At 36.0% G+C, this 21,454-nt stretch overlaps 6 protein-coding genes across 15 annotated transcripts; all 6 read right to left on the bottom strand.

The window, feature by feature from the left end:
- Positions 1-677: 677 nt before the first annotated feature.
- On the bottom strand, positions 678-4,746 carry LOC105435448 (protein NRT1/ PTR FAMILY 5.10-like). 3 transcript variants are annotated; one of them, XM_031885750.1, is made up of 5 exons: positions 3,494-4,746; positions 3,017-3,297; positions 2,725-2,942; positions 1,911-2,458; positions 678-1,756 (listed from the first exon to the last, which is right to left on the bottom strand). In XM_031885750.1, exons 2-5 carry the CDS (start codon positions 3,123-3,125, stop codon positions 940-942), a joined length of 1,692 nt encoding a protein of 563 aa, XP_031741610.1. In that variant the 5' UTR covers positions 3,126-3,297; positions 3,494-4,746; the 3' UTR covers positions 678-939. The 3 variants fall into 3 exon arrangements, with proteins under 3 accessions (XP_031741610.1, XP_031741611.1, XP_031741612.1); XM_031885751.1 differs by having other exon boundaries at positions 2,760-2,942; XM_031885752.1 differs by having other exon boundaries at positions 2,823-2,942.
- A 174-nt stretch (positions 4,747-4,920) lies between these two features.
- Positions 4,921-7,664, bottom strand: LOC101217910 (protein NRT1/ PTR FAMILY 5.10). The gene is made up of 4 exons (XM_011656536.2): positions 7,161-7,664; positions 6,869-7,086; positions 6,069-6,616; positions 4,921-5,912 (listed from the first exon to the last, which is right to left on the bottom strand). Exons 1-4 carry the CDS (start codon positions 7,267-7,269, stop codon positions 5,090-5,092), a joined length of 1,698 nt encoding a protein of 565 aa, XP_011654838.2. The 5' UTR covers positions 7,270-7,664; the 3' UTR covers positions 4,921-5,089.
- A 500-nt stretch (positions 7,665-8,164) lies between these two features.
- On the bottom strand, positions 8,165-17,413 carry LOC105435643 (protein NRT1/ PTR FAMILY 5.10-like). 7 transcript variants are annotated; one of them, XM_031885740.1, is made up of 8 exons: positions 17,281-17,412; positions 13,729-13,808; positions 13,516-13,645; positions 11,861-12,222; positions 10,392-10,543; positions 10,100-10,317; positions 9,280-9,833; positions 8,165-9,131 (listed from the first exon to the last, which is right to left on the bottom strand). In XM_031885740.1, exons 5-8 carry the CDS (start codon positions 10,498-10,500, stop codon positions 8,309-8,311), a joined length of 1,704 nt encoding a protein of 567 aa, XP_031741600.1. In that variant the 5' UTR covers positions 10,501-10,543; positions 11,861-12,222; positions 13,516-13,645; positions 13,729-13,808; positions 17,281-17,412; the 3' UTR covers positions 8,165-8,308. The 7 variants fall into 7 exon arrangements, with proteins under 7 accessions (XP_031741600.1, XP_031741599.1, XP_031741602.1 ...); XM_031885739.1 differs by lacking the exon at positions 17,281-17,412 and having other exon boundaries at positions 13,729-14,022; XM_031885742.1 differs by lacking the exons at positions 13,516-13,645; positions 13,729-13,808 and having other exon boundaries at positions 17,281-17,413.
- On the bottom strand, positions 12,561-13,521 carry LOC116403873 (protein NRT1/ PTR FAMILY 5.10-like). The gene has a single exon (XM_031885754.1). The coding sequence runs from the start codon at positions 13,122-13,124 to the stop codon at positions 12,561-12,563; it is 564 nt and encodes a 187-aa protein (XP_031741614.1). The 5' UTR covers positions 13,125-13,521.
- LOC101218147 (protein NRT1/ PTR FAMILY 5.10) lies at positions 14,694-17,423 on the bottom strand. 2 transcript variants are annotated; one of them, XM_031885746.1, is made up of 5 exons: positions 17,281-17,423; positions 16,884-17,080; positions 16,587-16,804; positions 15,890-16,437; positions 14,694-15,787 (listed from the first exon to the last, which is right to left on the bottom strand). In XM_031885746.1, exons 2-5 carry the CDS (start codon positions 16,990-16,992, stop codon positions 14,971-14,973), a joined length of 1,692 nt encoding a protein of 563 aa, XP_031741606.1. In that variant the 5' UTR covers positions 16,993-17,080; positions 17,281-17,423; the 3' UTR covers positions 14,694-14,970. The 2 variants fall into 2 exon arrangements, with proteins under 2 accessions (XP_031741606.1, XP_031741607.1); XM_031885747.1 differs by having other exon boundaries at positions 16,500-16,804; positions 16,884-17,281.
- Positions 17,424-18,569: 1,146 nt separating this feature from the next.
- On the bottom strand, positions 18,570-21,454 carry LOC101222241 (quinone oxidoreductase). Its single transcript, XM_004143633.3, has 5 exons — positions 21,154-21,454; positions 20,826-20,967; positions 20,176-20,402; positions 19,438-19,695; positions 18,570-19,044 (listed from the first exon to the last, which is right to left on the bottom strand). The coding sequence occupies exons 1-5, from the start codon at positions 21,373-21,375 to the stop codon at positions 18,739-18,741; spliced, it is 1,155 nt and encodes a 384-aa protein (XP_004143681.1). The 5' UTR covers positions 21,376-21,454; the 3' UTR covers positions 18,570-18,738.

Genomic DNA, 21,454 nt, shown 5'->3' with positions numbered 1-21,454 from the left:
ACCGCTATCCACCATCCAAGTTCTACCCAACAAGTTAAAAGACTAGTTTTATTTACTTACTCCGACAAGGAGCACCGTTCTCAATTTCTTACCGTCTAAAATTTTCAAAAAATAATCAACAATATTGACCAAACATGTTTAGAGAGCTGAAATGTAATCAAGATTACTCAAAATGGAAGTATTGCAAAACATGAATGATAAAAAACACAACAAAATGAGATCCTAAAAGGTGAAAATAATGAAAAAGAGAATTGAATTGAAAATTATTAAAGAATGAATTTCATATTACAAATTGAGCAAACAGTCATAAAAAAATATAGATTTTTTTATTATTATCACGTTACTTTATAACACGAGGAAGGGAAAAATAACCTTTGAAAACTGAGAAAGAAATTTCTCAAAACAAAACAAGGTGTTAGAGAGTATTTAGGATTATGTTTATTTCCTTATGTCAAACTCCGTAGTGTGTGTGTATAGTGCTGTCCTTCCGTTAATTGCTTTGACAAACCTTCGTGAGGTTTCCCCATTTCTCTCTACATTCTCTATTTGAATTCAACACAATGGTCCTGTTTGATCATTCTCCCACGATCATCTTCTTTACTGCAAGAGAATGGAAAGATACAGTTCCCATAGAATTCAACCTCAAAGCCTCCTCTCCAATTTCCAAACCATCAAAATCAATAAATTTTCAACTTCATCGAGAAACGTACCCCTCGATCAACAGAGTTCGAAGATATAAGATATTTGCCAATGCATATCCAATAATCACACAGTTTTAAATTACAAAGCTCCTAGGTGGTGGAGTTTGTGTGGTCTTCCTAATTTCTTGTTCCAACAAAGCATAGTAAAGGCTTCTAAAAAATGTAATTGTCAACACAACTCCAAAAGAAAGGATTTCACGTTACATAAAAATGCATTTCCAATCTCATAACTTTATAATCACGTAGTGTTCCCCTTCTTATAGATGTACGTTCTGGCAGAAAATAGGAAAGCAGCCAACCCAACAACACTAATAACAACAAGCAACCAATAGAAGTAATCGAGATGAGCTTTGTTGAGATTATTGTCAAACCAGCTTTGTTTGCCAATCCCACTGTTTAACTTTTCAATGGCAGATATGAGAAAGCTGCTTAAAAAGTTGCCAATCCCAAAAATACTCAAGTACAAGGAGAGACCCATGCTTCTTAATCCACTCGGAACTTGGTCATAGAAAAACTCCTGCAACCCAACCATGGTGAATGTATCAGCAACTCCAAATAATATGTATTGAGGAACCAGCCACCATATACTCAAAGGAATAGTCGCCTTTGGCATATCAACCAAACCATATTCTTGAGCTGTTTTGAGCCTTTTTTCCTCGACTAAGGCCGCAACAACCATGGAAATGATGGATAAAAGCATCCCAAATCCAATTCTTTGTAGCATTGTAATTCCAGAAGGTTTTCCGGTGAACTTTCTTGCAGTTGGAATGAGTATGCGATCATATATCAGGAGCGAAATCATAATACCTAGACCGATAAGAGATTGAAGTGAGGCGGCTGGTATTTTAAGTCCACCTGCTATTGATCTGTCCATTGTGACTCCTTGTTTTATAAAGAAAGTTGACGACTGGGAGAATACAATAGCATATCCTAAGCATGTCACCCAAATTGGAACGAGCCTCAGTACTGCTTTTGCATCCTCAACTTCATTGATGCTACATGCATGACCGTCTTCTTTCAAACTATTAGGTACAATTAAAGCTTTGTCCAGAAACCTACAAAATTATAGAATCCAGTAACAAAACGGTCACATGGTTTCTAAGGGAATTACAAAATACATCTGCTTAAGAACAACATTTCTACGGGAACAGAAATACTCTAGTGGTGACAAATCATACATTTTACCCTTCTTTTAGACATTTGAATTACCTCAACTGTGTAGAGTTATTGTGCGGTAAAAGGCCATGGGTTTCCTCGACATGAGCTATTTCTGAAGAGTTTACATGCAAATTTCTTATTGCAGTGATAAACACCCGTCCAATTCTTACAAATGGGTTTTCCTCATCTCCTCTGTTGCTGAACCTGTATGTCCTAGTTCCAAGCAAGAAGATTGCAAGTGCAAAAACCATTGCAATACAGGGAATCCCAAAACCAAGACTCCAACTGAGATAATCTTGCACATAGCTCATGATATTAACCGTAAAAAGGCTGGCCAAAGAGATACCGAAGTACCACCAATTGAAGAAAGAGCTTTTAGCTTTGCTCTCTTCGGGATGCTGTCCATCGAATTGGTCAGCGCCAAAAGCTTGGACGCAAGGTTTGTGTCCCCCTTGAGCAAATGCCACCAGATATAAGGAGAAGAAAAATAAAATTACTTGTACTAGATTGGGGGAACATGTTAGGGAGTTTTCAGTCTCTTGGCAGGCAGAAATGTCAGGAGAAGGTAATGTTGCATACACAGTCAAGAACCCAAGACCCTAAATTTCAGATAGAACGCAAAGAAAAAAGTTACACACGGAATAACTATTTTGAAAATTTCAATTTATGAAAAATATGGAGGGAAGAGGAATACTATTTTGCAATTTCCAATTGTTTCCACTATTCGTATTATGTGAAATAATAGGAATCAAAATAACCATGAATTACCATATCCCTAGCCAATAACTTGCATAGTCTTTAGAGATAGTTGGGAATGAATAAAGGAAAGCAAATAAAAGAGTAAGAGCATGAAGTGGTGGGGAACCAGAATGTAAAGAGCAGAGGAAAGAACAATAGTACGATATCGTCCAAGGAAGCAATCAGCCAGAAAGGCCCCGAGTAAAGGTAGCAAGGTGGCGGTACCGGACCAGGTGTTGACATTCTTGGCTGCTGTGGCCGTTGACTGATGGAGCTGGTCCGTTAAGAAGTTAATCAAATTTGAGGAAACTCCAAAGTAAGCAAATCTCTCGGCAATCTCCACCGCTGATCACAATGGAAGAGGATGCAGAAGTTGGATAGGGAAAGCGAAGAAAGAGAAAAGAGTAATGACGATTTACCTATGATTAGGGAGGCAGACCTCCAGCCCCCGGAAATGGATCTGCAGACTGGGTGGCCATGGTAATCAACTACGCCCTCCACCGTCTCATCCAAAAGAGGAACCTCCATTTTGAGGTACACTTGTTGTTAGAAAGTCTTGCAAATCAGATTCCTTTCAAATGATGTTTGAACACTCCTCAGCAATTACTCCAGTATATCCAACAGAGTTCAAAACCCCATATATTGCATTATCAAAACCATTTCATCATGAGACCCTTTATCCAAACGCCATTTACAAAACCTAAACCGAAATCAATAATGTGCTTAGAACTTCGCATTTTCAAGATAGAAACAAAATAAATATATTGTTCTACTGTATCTCGTGGCCTAACAAAAAGTTCAAAACAAAATGCAAACAAGGACTTTCCAACGGTTTAAGAATGATCTAACATACTTTAATAGAGATTGAAAGGGTTTAAACATAACTTAAATCTTACCAAAATTTACTTGAATTTCTCCTAGAAGGTGTTCACATTGGTACGAAACTACTCCGAGTCTATCGAAAGACGCTAAACAGCATCAAATGTAATCTGATTGGTGATCGAATAAGTTCGAATTCGCCCTTCTGTCATCTTCAAGAAATGGAAAAACTAATCTAATCGGCGTGGATCACAGCCGAAGGACAATAATTAGCCAAGAGAAGGAAGCCTCACCGCTGCATTAATGGGTCAAAGCGCCCGGTTACTACTTTCACCACTGTCTTAAGCTTGTGTAGCACCGTGCCCTTGAGCCTAGCTGTAGAGAAATGCAGAGGAGAAAAAGAAAAAAAAAAGGCAAAACAACGCAGCGTGGACGGAAGCTTGAAGCTGGCGGAGTGCGTCGCCGGAGAAAAACTGGTGAGGAGCGGGGGCCGGGAGAAAGGCCAGTGGGAAGGGAGGTGTGGTGGTTAGTTAGAGAAATAATGAAGTTTTATATAGTTTTCGTAACACGCGATGCACATTAATGGTTACAATAAATGAAGAAATGTAGTTTTCGTAACACGCAATGATAGCATGTGGTAATATTGTATTCAAAAATCAACTTAATATTAAATCAAGAATGTGCAAAGTTCATGCTTTTTTTTAAATATTTTTTTAATTACTCATATAATTTTGATCCAAATTGTTTTAAATACTTAAGTTTGATTTCATGCATACTTAATTTAAATTATGATTTACTATCATTAGTAGTGTTTGGATTATATTCTTAAGTGTACAATTTAAAAAATAAGTTCTTTTGAAAAAAAAAAATTAAAAAATTACTCAAAACTAATTTTTTAATTACATTTTAAACAATTTATATAAGAATATTCATTGGGTGGATATTCATATCAAAATAAACTACATATAAGTATGAAATATGTAGTGTTTAGCTTCAAATTATTTAACATCTTCATCTGTTTCATTCTCTAATTCCCATCTTCCTGCATGACTCCTTCCTCTTCAATGATAAATTGTATCAGTTTTAAAATATTGTTAAAACATCTAATAAATGCATATAATAAATGGACACTATTTTTCATGATTGATAGTTCTAAATTTTCCAAACTATAGGGAAAGCTTGAAGCAACAATCAAAATCAACAAATTTTCATCTTTATTGACAAACTTACCTTATGAATTAAGATTATTGCCGGATTAACCGATCGTGGAGTTCAATGTTAATGTAATTTTTTGTTCCAACAAAGCAAGAGAGACTTCTAAGTAATTAACTATGAAGACAAATCTAAAAATTGGATTCCCAAACTTCTAAGTCTAAGTTTCAAACGATTGAATTTCAGTACATAAAGATGTATTTTAAATCTCATAGATTTAGATAGCAATGCTCCCTAAGAGGATGTTGTTATAGATAAGAAATGTAATAGTAAGAGTCCCAAAATCTGGAGATTAATAAACTCTTGAACTCACGACGGAAATAGTTGATTATAAATTAAATTTATGTTTTTTTTAGTAGTATGACCCATAAACCCTCTTAAAGTGAACAAGAACGTAGTTTCCTGCTCTCACTTTTCAACTCCTATTTCTCAACTCCTCTAACCAAATACACTCTACCAAATTATACTTGTGTAGTATTCCCCTTATTATAGATGTAAGTTCTTGCAAAACACAAGAAAGCAGCCAACCCAACAACACTAAGCCCAACAAGCAACCAATAGAAGTAATCAAGATGAGCTTTGTTGAGATTATTGTCAAACCAGCTTTGTTTCTCATCCCCACTAGTTAACTTTTCAATGGCAAAGACGAGAAAGCTGCTTAAAAAGCTACCAGTGCCAAAAATACTCAAGTTCAAGGAGACACCAATGCTTCTTAATCCACTTGGAACTTGGTCATAGAAAAACTCCTGCAAACCAACCATGGTGAAAGTACTGGCTACTCCAAATAATACATATTGAGGAACCAACCACCATATATTCAAAGGAATAGTCGCCTTTGGTAGATCAACAAGGCCATATTCTTTAGCTGTTTTGAGCCTTTTTCCCTCAACTAATGCAGCAACAACCATGGAAATGATGGATAATAGCATCCCAAATCCAATTCTTTGTAGCATTGTAATTCCAGAAGGTTTTCGAGTGAACTTTCTTGCAGTTGGAATGAGTACGCGATCATATATTACGAGGGAAATGACAACACCTAGACTGATAAAAGATTGAAGTGAAGCAGCTGGTACTTCAAATCCATCAACTATTGATCTGTCCAGTGTCACTCCTTGTTTTATAAAGAAAGTTGACGACTGGGAGAATACAATAGCATATGTTAAGCATGTTGCCCAAATTGGAACGAGCTTCAGCACTGCTTTTGCTTCCTCAACTTCATTGATGCTACATGCTCGACATTCTTCCTTTAAACTATTAGGTACAATCAAAGCTTTGTCGAGAAACCTACAAAATTAGAGAATCCATTAAAGAAAATGGTTGCATGGTTTCTAAGGCAGTTACATAATACATCCACTTAAGGACAACATTTCTGGCGAGAAGAGAAATACTCTAGAGGTGACAAAGCATACACTTTACCCTTCTTTTGGACATTTAATTTACCTCAACTGTTTGGAGTTATGGTGCGGCAAAAGGCCATGACTTTCCTCTTCATGAGCTATCTCTAAGGAGTTTACATGCCAATTTCTTATTGCAGTGATAAACACCCGTCCAATTCTTACAAATGGGTTTTCCTCATCTCTTCTGTTACTGAACCTGTACGTCCTAGTTCCAAGCAAGAACACTACAAGTCCAAAAACCATTGCAGTACAAGGAATTCCAAACCCAAGACTCCAACTGAGGTTATCTTGCACATAGCTCATGATATTAACAGTTAACAAGCAAGCCAAAGAGATACCCAAGTACCACCAATTGAAGAAAGAGCTTTTAGCTTTTCTCTCTTCTGGATGCTGTCCATCAAATTGATCGGCTCCGAAAGCTTGGATGCAAGGCTCGTGTCCCCCTTTACCAAATGCCAACAGATATAAGGAGAAGAAAAACAAAATTACTTGGACGGGATTCGGGGAGCATGGCAGGAATTTTTCAGTCTCATGGCAGGCAGAAATGCCGAGAGAAGGTAATGCTGCAGACAAGGTCAACAACCCAAGGCCCTAAATTCCAGAAACAACAAAAGCAAAAAGTGACACACTGAATATTATGGAAGTTTCAATTTATGAAGAGAACTGTTTTGAAATTTCCGGTTGTTTCCACTATTGAGTATCACATGAAAGAACAGGAATCAAAAGAATCCTGAATTAACAGATCCCGAGCCAATAACTTGCATAGTCTTATGAGATTTTATATAGTTTGGATTTGGAAAAGAAAAGCAATAAAAGAGTTAGAGCATAGAGTGGTTTAGGAACCAGAACATAAAGAGCAGAGGAAAGAACAATGGTACGGTATCGTCCAAGGAAGCAATCAGCTAGAAAGGCGCCGAGTAGAGGTAGCAAGGCTGCGGTACCAGACCAGATGTTGACATTCTTGGCTGCCATGGCAGTCGACTGCTGGAGCTGGTCCGTTAAGAAGTTAATCAAATTGGAGGAAGCTCCATAGAAGGCGAATCTCTCCGCAACCTCCACCCCTGATTACGATTCGAGAGGATACAAAAATTGGATAGGGAAAGAGAAGAAAGAGAAGAAACTAATGATGATTTACCTATGATGAGGGAGGCGGATCTCCAGCCGCCAGAATTGAATCTGCAGACCGGGTGGCCATTGTAATCAACTGCCCCCTCCACCGTCTCATCCAATAGAGGAGCCTCCATTTTGTTGAACACTTATTAATTAGAAAGGCTTCCAAATCAGAATCTTATTACATGAACTTTGAACACACCACCACTTAGTCCAGGCTTTGAATATCCAACAGAGATAAAAGCCTCACATATATATTGCATTATCGAAACATCTGCAAGATATGGACAAACTGATTTGAGGCCAAAAGCGGCGAGGATGACAGCCGAAGGTCGATAATCAGCCAAGAAAAGGAAGCCTCACTGCTGCTTTACTGGGTGGTTTCGTCACTGCCGTGAGCTTAAGTTGCACCGACACCCTTGAGCCTACCTGAAAGGAAATGCACAGAAGACGAAGAAAAGAAAAACCAATTCAGCGTGTACGGTAGAGAGATGATGGCCGTTAATTTGTGTGGTTGAGAGACGATGATGTGCACCTACCAAACCAAAAATAAATAAATATCATGTACTGTTTTTGTTCTTGGATACATTCATCTTTTATTTAAAGAAAAATATTTTATATTTTTATATATTTTTTAAATTTTCATTATTTATTAATATAATTGTTTAGATTTGATAATTTTATTGTTGGTAGTAAAATTTATCTAGAAAAATGAACAGCTAAAAATTATTCATCTTTTTATAATCGACTAATTCTTTTCTTCCACCAATTTTATGTCTTTCCACAGAAAGTGAGTTGTTGATTTTAGTCGGACATATATTAAGATGTTAAATAAATGTTTATTATTGTTGTGTCGTGTCGAATCACGTAAAATTTGGCTCGACTTTGATGCTAAATAGCATATACTGGTTACTGTTTTCCAAGGTTTAACACAACTATCCAATTCAAGCGTGCACTGGAGAAGAATAATTAATGGAATCAAAGAGAATACTGCTGAAAGAAGAAAAAAACGAACGTTTGTTGAGTATATAAAAAGAAAAATGGTTTTAGATCTGTAACATTAAGTATTAAATATAAAATTGATATTTTTCACGTTAAGATAAACAAGAGTGGAGTTTAGTGGTTTCATTTTCCAACTCTCTCAAACCTTCAAACCAAATATACCCAACAAAATTAAACCAGTGTGGTGTTCCCCTTGTTATAGATGTAAGTTCTGGCAGAAAATAGGAAAGCAGCCAACCCAACAACACTAAGCACAACAAGCAACCAGTAGAAGTATTCGAGATGAGCTTTGTTGAGATTATTGTCAAACCAGCTTTGTTTTCCATACCCACTTGTTAGCTTTTCAATGGCAGAGATGAGAAAGCTGCTTAAAAAGTAGCCAATTCCAAAAATACTCAAGTACAAGGAGAGACCAATGCTTCGTAATCCACTCGGAACTTGGTCATAGAAAAACTCCTGCAACCCAACCATGGTGAATGTATCAGCAACTCCAAATAATATGTATTGAGGAACCAACCACCATATACTTAATGGAATAGTCGCCTTTGGCATATCAACCAAACCATATTCTTGAGCTGTTTTGAGCCTTTTTCCCTCAACTAATGCAGCAACAACCATGGAAATGATGGATAATAGCATCCCAAATCCAATTCTTTGTAGCATTGTAATTCCAGAAGGATTCCCCGTGAACTTTCTTGCAGTTGGAATGAGTATGCAATCATATATCAAGAGGGAAATCATAATACCGAGACCGATAAGAGATTGAAGTGAAGCAGCTGGTATTTTAAATCCACCTGCTATTGATCTGTCCATTGTGACTCCTTGTTTTATAAAGAATGTTGACGACTGGGAGAATACAATAGCATATCCTAAGCATGTCACCCAAATTGGAACGAGCCTCAGTACTGCTTTTGCTTCCTCAACTTCATTGATGCTACATGCACGACCGTCTTCTTTCAAACTATTAGGTACAATCAAAGCTCTGTTGAGAAACCTGCAAAATTATAGAATCCAGTAAAGAAAATGGTCACATGGTTTGTAAGGCAATTACATAGTACATCCGTTTAAGAACAACATTTCTGACGGGAACAGATACACTCTAGAGGTGACAAATCAACCCTTCTTTTAGACATTTGAATCACCTCAACTGTGTAGAGTTATGGTGCGATAGAAGGCCATGGGTTTCCTCTACATAATCAGCTATTTCTGAAGAGTTTACATGCCAATTTCTTATTGCAGTGATAAACACCCGTCCAATTCTTACAAATGGGTTTTCCTCATCTCCTCTGTTACTGAACCTGTATGTCCTAGTTCCAAGCAAGAAGATTGCAAGTGCAAAAACCATTGCAATACAGAGAATCCCGAAACCAAGACTCCAACTGAGATAATCTTGCACATAGCTCATGATATTAACCGTTAATAAGCCGGCCAAAGAGATACCAAAGTACCACCAATTGAAGAAAGAGCTTTTAGCTTTGCTCTCTTCGGGATGCTGTCCATCGAATTGGTCAGCGCCAAAAGCTTGGACGCAAGGTTTGTGTCCCCCTTGAGCAAATGCCACCAGATATAAGGAGAAGAAAAATAAAATTACTTGTACTAGATTAGGGGAACATGTTAGGGAGTTTTCAGTCTGTTGGCAGGCAGAAATGTCAGGAGAAGGTAATAATGTTGCATACACCGTCAAGAACCCAAGACCCTAAATTTCAGATAGAACAAAAAGAAAAACGTTACACACGGAATAACTATTTTGAAAATTTCAATTTATGAAAAATATGGAGGGAAGGGGAAAACTATTTTGAAATTTCCAATTGTTTCCACAATTCATATCATGTGAAAGAATAGGAATCAAAATAACCATGAATTACCATATCCCTAGCCAATAACTTGCATAGTCTTTAGAGATAGTTGGGAATGAATAAAGGAAAGCAAATAAAAGAGTAAGAGCATGAAGCGGTGGGGAACCAGAATGTAAAGAGCAGAGGAAAAAACAATAGTACGATATCGTCCAAGGAAGCAATCAGCCAGAAAGGCCCCGAGTAAAGGTAGCAAGGTGGCGGTACCGGACCAGGTGTTGACATTCTTGGCTGCTGTGGCTGTTGACTGATGGAGCTGGTCCGTTAAGAAGTTGATCAAATTTGAGGAAACTCCGAAGTAAGCAAATCTCTCGGCAATCTCCACCGCTGATCACAATGGAAGAGGATGCAGAAGTTGGATAGGGAAAGCGAAGAAAGAGAAAAGAGTAATGACGATTTACCTATGATTAGGGAGGCAGATCTCCAGCCCCCGGAAATGGATCTGCAGACTGGGTGGCCATGGTAATCAACTACGCCCTCCACCGTCTCATCCAAAAGAGGAACCTCCATTTTGAGGTACACTTGTTGTTAGAAAGTCTTGCAAATCAGATTCCTTTCAAATGATGTTTGAACACTCCTCAGCAATTAGTCCAGTATGTCCAACAGAGTTCAAAGCCTCATATATTGCATTATCAAAACCATTTCCTCTAATCTTTATATATCATTGCATCAATCTCATCATCAGACCATATACACACACACATAGTTTTCATAACACGAGGATGGACGTTGATGGTTAAACTAAATGAATAAATGTAGTTTTCTTAACACGCAAGGATAGCATGTGATAGTATTATATTCAAAAACTTAGTATAAAATATATAGCAACGAGATGCTTACTCGACCATATAAAAATATGAAAATTTTTGCTTTTGTTATATTTGAAAACGACAATTTTTGTAAGTTTTATTGTGAGGATCTTTTCATACCAAAATAAACTATAATTATTTTAAAGACTATAATTAAATAGAGTAAAACAAATCATTTGATCACATAATCTATCAAATATGTATCTCTTGTTTAGCTTCATATTATTTAACATCTCATGACTCCTTCCTCTTCAATTTCCAAGCAATTTTTTTTAAAGCAAACAAAATTCAATGAATTACTAAAAGTTAAAATAAATAAGAAATACTTTTCTCATAAAAAATATGTCAAACTATAGACTAGAGGACTTTGTAATTCAATAAAAATAAAATGAAGAAAAAAAATGTAAAGAGTCGAGTTTGAATTTAGGTTTAAAGGGAACTGGATGACAGTTTTATCACTGTGATAGCTACTAACTAGTATTGGTATAATTACCGTTTTTTAATATATATTATATAAAGAGTATAAAATTTAGGTTTAATTAAGGACCTATTTGATAACGTTCTCGTTTCTCATTTTTCTGTTTCTTGGTCTTTATTTCTTTCTTTTTTTAGAATAAAAAATAAATTGTGTTTGATAATCATTCACGTTTCATGTTTCTTGTATTATTTTCTCTAATATTTTCGCTTATTTTTTTAGTTTAAATATAATTTAATTATATAAAAATAAAAATAAAAATATATAGAATTCATTAAAATAAGAAAATAAATAATTACAAAACATTAACATTATCATATATATATATATATATATATATACATAAATTCCGTTACAAAATTAGTAACTATAATACAGTAATTTTTATTATTTATATGTTGTTAAAATTTTATTTGAAATATTGTTTCACTTCAATTTATTTTTCTTAAATAATTTTGATTCAAATAGAATTCTAACTAATTTTAATGATACTAAAGGTAATAAATTTAAATTTAAAATAACATATAAACATTCCTATTACAAAATTTGAAACTTAGAAAATATTTAAATAAACATATAAACGGACCCTTAGTGACTAGTGGGTAGCCAAGCTTTAGATGGGTGACCTTCCTTTTCCTTTCCTGCTTTTTTCTTTCTTTCCCTGATCAAAAACACAACTGAAATGAAAATGTAAATCGTGAAAACAATAAAAAAAAGAATTGAATTGAAAACATCGGAAGAAAGAATCAAATTTCCCAAAACAAACCAAGGTCTTAGAGATTATGTTTATTTCCTTATGTCACACTCCGTAGTGTGTGTGTATAATGCTCTCTTTCCATTAATTGCTTTGACAAACCATCGTGAGGTTTCCCCATTTCTCTCTACATTCTCTATTTGAATTCAACACAATGGTCCTGTTTGATCATTCTCCCACGATCATCTTCTTTACTGCAAGAGAACGGAAAGATATAGTTCCCATAGAATTCAACCTCAAAGCCCCCTCTCCAATTTCAAAACCATCAAAACCAATAAATTTTCAACTTCATCGACAAACTTACACCTCGATCAACAGAGTTAGAAGATATAAGATATTTGCCAATGCATATCCAATAATCACACAGTTTTAAATTACAAAGCTCCTAGATGGTAGAGATCATGTGGTCTTCCTAATTTCTTATTCCAACAAAGCATAGGAAAGGCTTCTCAAAAACGAAATTATCAACACAACTCTAAAAAAAGAATTTCACATTACACAAAAATACATTTCCAATCTCATAACTTTATACTCACGTAGTGTTCCCTTTATTATAGATGTAAGTTCGGGCAGAAAATAGGAAAGCAGCCAACCCAACAGCACTAAGCACAACAAGCAACCAATAGAAGTAATCGAGATGAGCTTTGTTGAGATTGTTGTCAAACCAGCTTTGTTTGCCATCTCCACTAGTTAATTTTTCAATGGCAGAGATGAGAAAGCTGCTTAAAAAGTTGCCAATCCCAAAAATACTCAAGTACAAGGAGAGACCAATGCTTCTTAATCCACTCGGAACTTGGTCATAGAAAAACTCCTGCAACCTAACCATGGTGAATGTATCAGCAACTCCAAATAATATGTATTGAGGAACCAGCCACCATATACTCAAAGGAATAGTCGCCTTTGGCATATCAACCAAACCATATTCTTGAGCTGTTTTGAGCCTTTTTTCCTCGACTAAGGCCGCAACAACCATGGAAATGATGGATAAAAGCATCCCAAATCCAATTCTTTGTAGCATTGTAATTCCAGAAGGTTTTCCAGTGAACTTTCTTGCAGTTGGAATGAGTATGCGATCATATATCAGGAGGGAAATCATAATACCTATACTGGTAAAACCATTATTGCATTATCAAAACAGATAACTTTCTTGAACTTTGAACACACCACCACTTAGTCCAGGCTTTGAATATTGCATTATCAAAACCATTTCCTCTAAGCTTTATCATTGCATCAATCTCATCAGCAGACCATTCATCTCCAATGATATTTACAAAACCCACACCGAAATCAATAATGTGCTCAAACTTTGAATTTTTTATACCCATCACAAGATAGAAACAAAACAAATGTACTGTTCTACAGTATCTCTTGGTCTAACAAAAAGTCAAAAAAGGAAAACAGAGACTTTCCAATGAATAAAGAATGATCCAACATACTTCGATAGAGATTTACTGGGTTTAAACATAACTTTACGATCCAAATATTACCAAAATTGACTTGAATTGCTGCTAAAAGGTATTCGCATTGGTACGAAACTACTCCAAGTTTACCGAAAGAAGCCATACAGCATCAAATGTAGTCTGATTGGTAATCGAATAAGTTCGAGTTCGTCGTTCTCTGTCATTTTCAAGATTTGGACAAACTGATTTGAGTCCAAAAGCGGCGAAAGTCGATAAACAGCCAAGAAAAGGAAGCCTCACCGCTGCATTCATGGGTGAAAGTGGCCGGTTTGTTTCGTCACTGTCGTGAGCTTGTGTAGCACCGACACCCTTGAGCCTACCTGAAGGGAAATATGCACATGAGATCAAGAAATAAAGCAGCGTGGACGGTTGATAGATGATGGCCGTTAATTTGTGTGGTAGAGAGACGATGATGTGCACCCAAATATATAGAGAGAGAGAATATTGCATGTGATAATATTATATTTAAAACGAGTACAAATTTAGAAGTTAATAAAGTTTTGTTTTCACACTATTATATTATTTAAAAACATTACATCAATGAGTCTAAAATTATAAATATATGAATTTATACTATCCTAAATATATATAGTTTTCTTAACACGAAAAGGATAGAATGTGATAATATTATATTTAAAAATTAACTTAATATAAAGTATATGCTATATGGTATGAAACGTTTACTCAATTATGTAAAAGTATGAAATCAATAATTTGCAAATTTTAAAACATTTGTTCTTAAAAAAATTGTTTTGTTTTTGTACTTTTGAATTACTCATATAATATTGATCCAAATTATTTTAGAGATTTAAGTTTGCTTTACTATATAATTATGTAATTATACTATTATATTATATTTGAGGTTGGCTTTTGATAAGTAGTTTAAGTTATAACTTTTAAAACAATTCATATTAAAATGAGGGTATTTTAAATAGAAAAATTAGCAAAAAAAAATCATGTATAAATGTACATAACAAATGCACTTCACCTTTTCATGCCTACTTCTCAAATTCCTAAGCTTTATGGAAAGTTTGACAAATCACAAAATCAGTCAAATCAACGAAATTTCATCTTCATTGACAAACTTAACTTAAGATTACCGCCCAATCAACATATGGTGGAGTTCAAGGTGGATGTAATTTCTTGATCCCACAAAGCAAGAGAGGCTTCTACGCAAGTAACTATGAAAACTTTTAAGAATAGGATTCCTAAAAATTCAAATACATTACAGTACATAAAGATGCATTTTAGGTAAGCAATGGAATAGTGAGCTTTGAGGAATCCTGAAATCTTGGGTTTCGTGAACACTCAAACCCACGGTCACGACGTAAATAATTGATAATATAAAAATTTGATGTTTTCAATAGTGGGATCAACAAATCCCCTTAGAACAAACGAGACTAGAGTTTACTACTTTTACTTCCCAACTCCAATTTCTCTTACTCCTCAAACCAAATACACCTTACCAAATTATACTTACACTTACGTGGTGTTCCCCTTATTATAGATGTAAGTTCTTGCACAAAATACGAAAGCAGCCAACCCAATAACACTAAGCCCTACAAGCAACCAGTAGAAGTAATCGAGATGAGCTTTGTTGAGATTATTGTCAAACCAACTTTGTTTCCCATCCCCACTAGTTAATTTTTCAATGGCGGAGATGAGAAAGCTACTTAAAAAGTTGCCAATCCCAAAAATACTCAAGTACAAGGAGAGACCAATGCTTCTTAATCCACTCGGAACTTGGTCATAAAAAAACTCCTGCAACCCAACCATGGTGAAAGCATCGGCAACTCCAAACAGTACATACTGAGGAACCAGCCACCATATACTCAAAGGAACAGTCGCCTTAGGCTGATCAACCAAACCATATTCTTGAGCTGTTTTCAGCCTTTTAATCTCAACTAATGCAGCAATGACCATGGAAATAGCAGATAATAGCATCCCAAATCCAATTCTTTGTAGCATTGTAATTCCAGAAGGTTTTCCAGTGAAATTTCTAGCAATTGGAATGAGTATGCGATCGTATATCAGGAGGGAAATGACAATGGATAGACTAATAAATGATTGAAGTGAAGCAGAGGGTACTTCAAACCCAAAAGTTATAGATCTGTCCATTGTGACTCCTTGTTTTATAAAGAAAGTTGATGACTGAGAGAATACAATAGCAAATGCTAAACATGCCACCCATATTGGAACAAGCCTCAGTACTGCTTTTGCTTCCTCAACTTCACTTATGCTACATGCACGACCGTCTTCCTTCAAACTATTAGGTGTGATCAAAGCTTTATCGAGAAACCTACCAAATTATAGAATCCAGTAAAGAAAAGTGTTACAATAATACATACAAATTAAAATTGTTTCTAAGCCAATGTTACCCTTCTTTAGACATCTGATTTACCTCAACTGTTTAGAGCTATGGTGAGGTAACAGGCCACGGATTTCCTCTTCATGAGCCATTTCTGAAGAATTCACTCGCCAATTCTTTACTGCAGTGACAAACACCCGTCCAATTCTTACAAATGGATTTTCCTCATCCCCTCTGTTACTGAACCTGTACGTCCTAGTTCCAAGCAAGAAGACTACAAGTGCTAAAACCATAGCAATACAAGGAATTCCAAAACCAAGACTCCAGCTGAGATTATCTTGCACATAGTTCAAGATATTAACAGTTGCAAATGTGGCCAAAGATATACCAAAATACCACCAATTGAAGAAAGAGCTTTTAGATCTGCTCTCTTTTGGATGTTGTCCATCAAATTGGTCAGCTCCAAAAGCTTGGACGCAAGGCTTGTGTCCCCCTTGAGCCAATCCGACCAAATATAAGGAGAAGAAAAACAAAATAACTTGGAAAAGATTGGGAGAACATGGTAAGGATTTTTCAGTCTGTTGGCAGGCAGAAGTGCTTGGAGAAGGTATCAATGCAGACATGGTCAACAACCCAAGGCCCTAAATTCCAGAAACAACAAAAGGAAAAATAATCCTGAATTACCATATCCCTACCCAAAAACTTGCATCCTCTTGTAAAACTTTATAGTTGGGAATTGAGAATGGAAAAAGAAAGCACACAAAACAAGAGGATAAAGTAGTGGAAGAACCAGAATGTAGAGGGCAGACGAAAGAACAATAGTCCAGTATCGTCCAAGGAATGAATCAGCCAGAAAGGCACCGAGTAAAGGTAGCAAGGAGGCGGTACCGGACCAGGCATTGACATTCTTAGCTGCCGTGACCGTTGACTGCTGAAGCTGGTCCGTCAAGAAGTTAATCAAGTTGGAGGAAACTCCATAGTAGGCAAATCTCTCAGCAACCTCCACTCCTGATCACAATCGGACAGGATACATAAATTGGATAGGATCATAGGGAAAGAGAAGACGCTAATGATGATTTACATTTACCTATAATGAGGGAGGCAGATCTCCAGCCGCCGGAATTGGATCTACAGACTGGGTTGCCATTGTAACCAACTGCACCCTCGACCGTCTCATCCAATAGAGGAACCTCCATTTTAAACTTATTACTTACAAAGGCTTGCAAGTACGAATCTTACCAAATGAACTTTGATCACACCTTAGTCCATTTTTTGTATATCCCACTGAGATAAAAGCCTCATATAATTGCATTAACAAAATTCATTTCCTCCAATCTCCATCATTGCATCAATCTCATTATCAAACCATTCATAAAAAAAAAAAAAAAATGCATACAGAGACTTTCCAAAGGTTAAAGAATGATCTAACCTACTTTAATCAAGATTGAAAGAGTTTAAACACAACTTCACTATCCAAATCTTACCAAAATTGACTTGGGAATGCTGCTGGAAGGAGTTCAAAATGGTAAGAAACTACTACGATTTCGCCGTTTTGTGCGCTTCAAGCTATATACGAACTGATTTGAGGGCAAAAGCAGTGTTGGGTTGAGGGGTGAGCTTGAGTAGCACCGCCGCGTTGAAGGTAGCTGAAGAGAAATCCGCGGGAGAAAAGAAGAATGAATGCAGCGAGGACGTAAGGTTGGAGGTTCGGGAGTTGGTCGTCGGAGAAGGGCGGAGGGTGGTGGCGAGAAAAAGATGGGGCGGTAGAGAGAAATGGATCAGAACTGGGTGGTCGCGGATCTCTCGAAAATATTATATTAGAAATTAAAAGGGAAATAGTAATTTAATTTTGATGAAAAAAACAAAGTTTTATGTTGTGAAGATTTCATGAATAAGAATATGTTTACTTTCTTCCCCGAGTTGTAATTGTAAACTATATCTTTTTAATCTTCACTTTACCCTATGAGTCCCCTCAACTTCCACACTAAAACTCTCCAAAAGATACCTACATTTTCTTTTAAAACTTGAGTTAAAATAAAAAAAAGGTAATTTTCTCTAATTTTAATTTGGTGTCTAGATTTAAAATTTTAAAATGTAAAAATTATATCTAGACAAACGTCATAAATATATAATATTTCATAAAACTATTTTCAAATATAGCCAGATCAAACGAAATATTTACAAATGGACTATTATAGACAAATTAATAGTCAAATTGTTATGACATATATACAATAGTTTATCACATATATACACTCATCTAAAAATTCAAACATCCATAAATTTAAAGTTTAAAACATCTATAAAAGTTAACATTCCAAACATTATTCATAAATATATATTATTATTAATTCGATTTAGGTTGGGTTGAACCAAAATTTTCAACCCCAATCCGAGACCCAACCCAATCAAAAAAAACTAAAATTTTCAACTCAACCAAACCCACGTATTATACTAACTTAACCCAACTTATATAATATGGGTCTAATTGAATTGTCGAAATTGTTGGATTATTCTTACACCCCTATATAATATATTCTAATATTACAAACTAAATAAAAATATTAACATATAGTTGGACTGATATTGTTTTGTCATTTAAAACAAAAAAGTAAGTAACATAAATTTGGTTATATACGATTTGAAAAAGTTTACCATTTTAAAAGTTATAAAATGCTTAATGATCATGGTTTGATGATCTTATAAATGGTCCATATAATTTGATGAGTTCATGGATGGATGACCTAAAGTCTGGAAGAAAGATGAAAGTTAATTACAATCGTCAAATCTATGCAACATAATTTTATTGAAAGCAAAGTCTCATAGCTATTTTATTTCACAAAGTCATTACAAAAAAACGTATAAAGAGAAATGGTTTTCCATATAATCAATCATTCATCAGCATAAACCAACATGAAACCTATTTCCAAAAGACAGTATTTTTAAGGAAGAAGCACAACTGACCCAGTTGTTTTTCGGCTCTCAAGGTCAGAGTGTGCTTGTGCTGCTTCCGATAAAGGGTATGTATGATTAACATGAACTCGTAAAGCGCCAGATTCTACGTTTGCAAATACCTCTTTAGCAGCCTCCAGTAGCTCGTCCCGCATTGTGGTATATTGCATGAGGGTAGGCCTTGTTAAAAACAGAGATTTCGCTGCAATTGCCGAGAGTGGAACTGGGTCAGGTGTACCTGATGATTGTCCAAAACTCACCATGTAGCCACGAGTTTTTAGACATGCCAACGATCCCTGTTTATGGGGAAAAAAGAAGAATTTCCATGAATGAGGCAAGTCAAGAATTTTAGTAATTGGAAAAAAGATCCCCCAACTTACGATTGAATAGAATTGAATTCAAAACACCATACTATCCACAGCCCTCAATACTCCCACTAATATTCTTATCTAGGTACCCAACATACTCCCACTCCAAGGACAGACAACACAGCTTCGGACCAATACTAGATAGATGGGTAATTGAAATAGCTAAGAAATTTTAATTGATTAGGAGATGGCCAGTTTATAAAGAATCAGTATCTAAGAATTGCTGACTTGTTCAGGAATTAGCAAAAACATTTCCTTGCAAGTCACAACAATGGTTTCTGCAAGAGTACATACAAACAAGATGAGAAGTACAAATATTACCTGAAAGGTATCCTTTCCTACAGAGTCATAAACAACATTAACTCCATTTCCAGAAGTTATTTCATTAACACGAGCAACAAAGTCCTCTTTTGTATAGATAATAACATGATGGCATCCATCCTCCTTGGCTTTTGCTGCCTTCTCTTCGGTTGAGACAGTACCAATGACAGTGGCACCAAGACTGTTGGCCCATTGACACAACAGGGATCCAACTCCACCAGCTGCTGCATGAACGAGGACAATATGACCTGGTTCAACCTGAAGAGCACATCAGATTAAAGCTTGTTGGTCATAAAAATGTTTTCAATGCTGGGACAACATATATGGGCAAATCCAAGTTAGAAACTCTAACATTTCCCGATATTTGAAGTTTAGAAGATTGATGCGATGAAATGAAGAAATTACATCATGTAACATTATTCTAACAAAGTTTCTTCTCACGTTGTTATGATTTCTTGCTCATAATTGATGCCTCAACTTTTAAATTATATAAGAAGATACCATTCACATAACCTATCCAACCCAAGTGTAGTTAATTGGTCCAAAATGAAATACAATAAATTCCAATTTCACCCTTCATATAGATCAGGCTTATATTGCTTTCCTGAGCTATACGGCACAATGCACATCCATGCAAGACAGACGAAGAAGCTCATAACTGTCCTCAAAGACGTATAAACGAAACATATGTACCTTAAATCTAACATCTGCAAATAAATACTTTGAAACTAAACCAACCTTGTAGCAACGACGGACTAGAAACTGAGCAGTCATGCCCTTCAGTATGACAGATGCTGCAATTGTAGGATCAACTGAGGGAGGAACTGGAACAACTTTGTCAGCAGGAAGTATTTGTTCTTCGGTATATGAGCCCATTGGGTTTCCAGCATAAGCAACAACATCGCCAACCTTCCTGTCATTTACTCCAGGGCCCACTGCGGTCACCACCCCAGCAGCTTCCATGCCTGCATTGTAAATTATGTTTTTTCAAATAATGTGGCTTGTAGAAACAAGGGTCACCTCTCCGGCATTCTAATCAAGTAGTACCCAAGTAACTTTTGTCACTACACTCTATATGAATTTAAAAAGATAAAAGGCATGGTCGCTCAAAGGGACAATAGATAGTTAAAAAAAAAATTAATTAACAGCCTTGAAATTATATTTTGAGACGCCAAGGGCAAGGACCTAACTTCTTCCTCATATTTCAAGCATGAAGGAATTAAAAAAGTTGGGAGTTGTATGACATTGCAAAGATCAAACCTACTGTAAGTCACATGGAAAACCTCTAACCTACAGAATTTTATGTAAATACCATCATTAATCCACAGACAGAAGCAAATTACCTAAACATCGAAGAAGGATAAGATACCATTAAAGAAACCCTATACCTGGAGTAAAGGGCATGGTAGCAGCCTTGTATACTCCTTTTCTGAAGTATACATCAATAAAATTTAGGCCAATCGCCTTATTTCTAACTCGAACCTCACCCTCCTTTGGCTGTCCAATTTCCACATCCTCCCATTTAAGAACCTGTTACCACCATTTTCAAATGATAAATCCAATCAAGAAAGCAAAAATGTACTAAACTAATTCAAATTCTACAAGGGTTTTTTCCAATACAAACATAATTCACATAAATCCATGCCAAACCCAAGTAAGAGAATCGAATACTGAATCAAGAAACGGAGGAAAGGCGATGAGAGAGAGGAAGCAAACCTCAGGGCCACCAAGTTCATGAACCCTTATGGCTTTGACCATTTCTAAGGCGGACGATTGTGCTCGCGAAGAAACCACCCTCGTAATGAAATGATCAGTCTTGAGCTTCAAATGGTAACGATGAGTGGGAAAGGAGCAAATAGGTGACGAGGGAATTGGGTAGAAGAGCTGCTTGAAAACGATGGGGTTACAGTGGAACTGGAAGGTTCTTAGCAAGAACATCTATGGTTGATTCGTACGCCTAAATTTGTAATGCAATTGCATGAACTGATGGAAGCAGATTTCGACAACATTACACCTT

Source organism: Cucumis sativus, chromosome 5 (assembly GCF_000004075.3).
Source record: "Cucumis sativus cultivar 9930 chromosome 5, Cucumber_9930_V3, whole genome shotgun sequence".
In the NCBI taxonomy this organism is placed as follows: domain Eukaryota; kingdom Viridiplantae; phylum Streptophyta; class Magnoliopsida; order Cucurbitales; family Cucurbitaceae; genus Cucumis; species Cucumis sativus.
This window is presented reverse-complemented; position numbering and strand designations above follow the sequence as displayed.

What these genes read in the sequence shown, in the direction of transcription:
- LOC101222241 (XM_004143633.3), bottom strand. Translation starts at nt 21,375, where the DNA reads ATGTTCTTGCTAAGAACCTTCCAGTTCCACTGTAACCCCATCGTTTTC. An exon ending in ATGAACTTGGTGGCCCTGAG is followed by an intron (nt 20,968 to 21,153) that starts GTTTGCTTCCTC and finishes TGGTGGTAACAG; the next exon opens with GTTCTTAAATGGGAGGATGT. An exon ending in TAGTCCGTCGTTGCTACAAG is followed by an intron (nt 19,696 to 20,175) that starts GTTGGTTTAGTT and finishes TGTGCTCTTCAG; the next exon opens with GTTGAACCAGGTCATATTGT.
- LOC101218147 (XM_031885747.1), bottom strand. Translation starts at nt 16,992, where the DNA reads ATGGAGGTTCCTCTATTGGATGAGACGGTCGAGGGTGCAGTTGGTTAC. An exon ending in ATCTGCCTCCCTCATTATAG is followed by an intron (nt 16,805 to 16,883) that starts GTAAATGTAAAT and finishes GATTGTGATCAG; the next exon opens with GAGTGGAGGTTGCTGAGAGA. An exon ending in AGTTTTACAAGAGGATGCAA is followed by an intron (nt 16,438 to 16,499) that starts GTTTTTGGGTAG and finishes TCTGGAATTTAG; the next exon opens with GGCCTTGGGTTGTTGACCAT.
- LOC105435643 (XM_031885742.1), bottom strand. Translation starts at nt 10,500, where the DNA reads ATGGAGGTTCCTCTTTTGGATGAGACGGTGGAGGGCGTAGTTGATTAC. An exon ending in ATCTGCCTCCCTAATCATAG is followed by an intron (nt 10,318 to 10,391) that starts GTAAATCGTCAT and finishes CATTGTGATCAG; the next exon opens with CGGTGGAGATTGCCGAGAGA. An exon ending in CCTCTGCTCTTTACATTCTG is followed by an intron (nt 9,834 to 10,099) that starts GTTCCCCACCGC and finishes TCTGAAATTTAG; the next exon opens with GGTCTTGGGTTCTTGACGGT.
- LOC101217910 (XM_011656536.2), bottom strand. Translation starts at nt 7,269, where the DNA reads ATGGAGGCTCCTCTATTGGATGAGACGGTGGAGGGGGCAGTTGATTAC. An exon ending in CCTCTGCTCTTTATGTTCTG is followed by an intron (nt 6,617 to 6,868) that starts GTTCCTAAACCA and finishes TCTGGAATTTAG; the next exon opens with GGCCTTGGGTTGTTGACCTT. An exon ending in CATAACTCCAAACAGTTGAG is followed by an intron (nt 5,913 to 6,068) that starts GTAAATTAAATG and finishes CTAATTTTGTAG; the next exon opens with GTTTCTCGACAAAGCTTTGA.
- LOC116403873 (XM_031885754.1), bottom strand. Translation starts at nt 13,124, where the DNA reads ATGATTTCCCTCCTGATATATGATCGCATACTCATTCCAACTGCAAGA.
- LOC105435448 (XM_031885750.1), bottom strand. Translation starts at nt 3,125, where the DNA reads ATGGAGGTTCCTCTTTTGGATGAGACGGTGGAGGGCGTAGTTGATTAC. An exon ending in GTCTGCCTCCCTAATCATAG is followed by an intron (nt 2,943 to 3,016) that starts GTAAATCGTCAT and finishes CATTGTGATCAG; the next exon opens with CGGTGGAGATTGCCGAGAGA. An exon ending in CCTCTGCTCTTTACATTCTG is followed by an intron (nt 2,459 to 2,724) that starts GTTCCCCACCAC and finishes TCTGAAATTTAG; the next exon opens with GGTCTTGGGTTCTTGACTGT.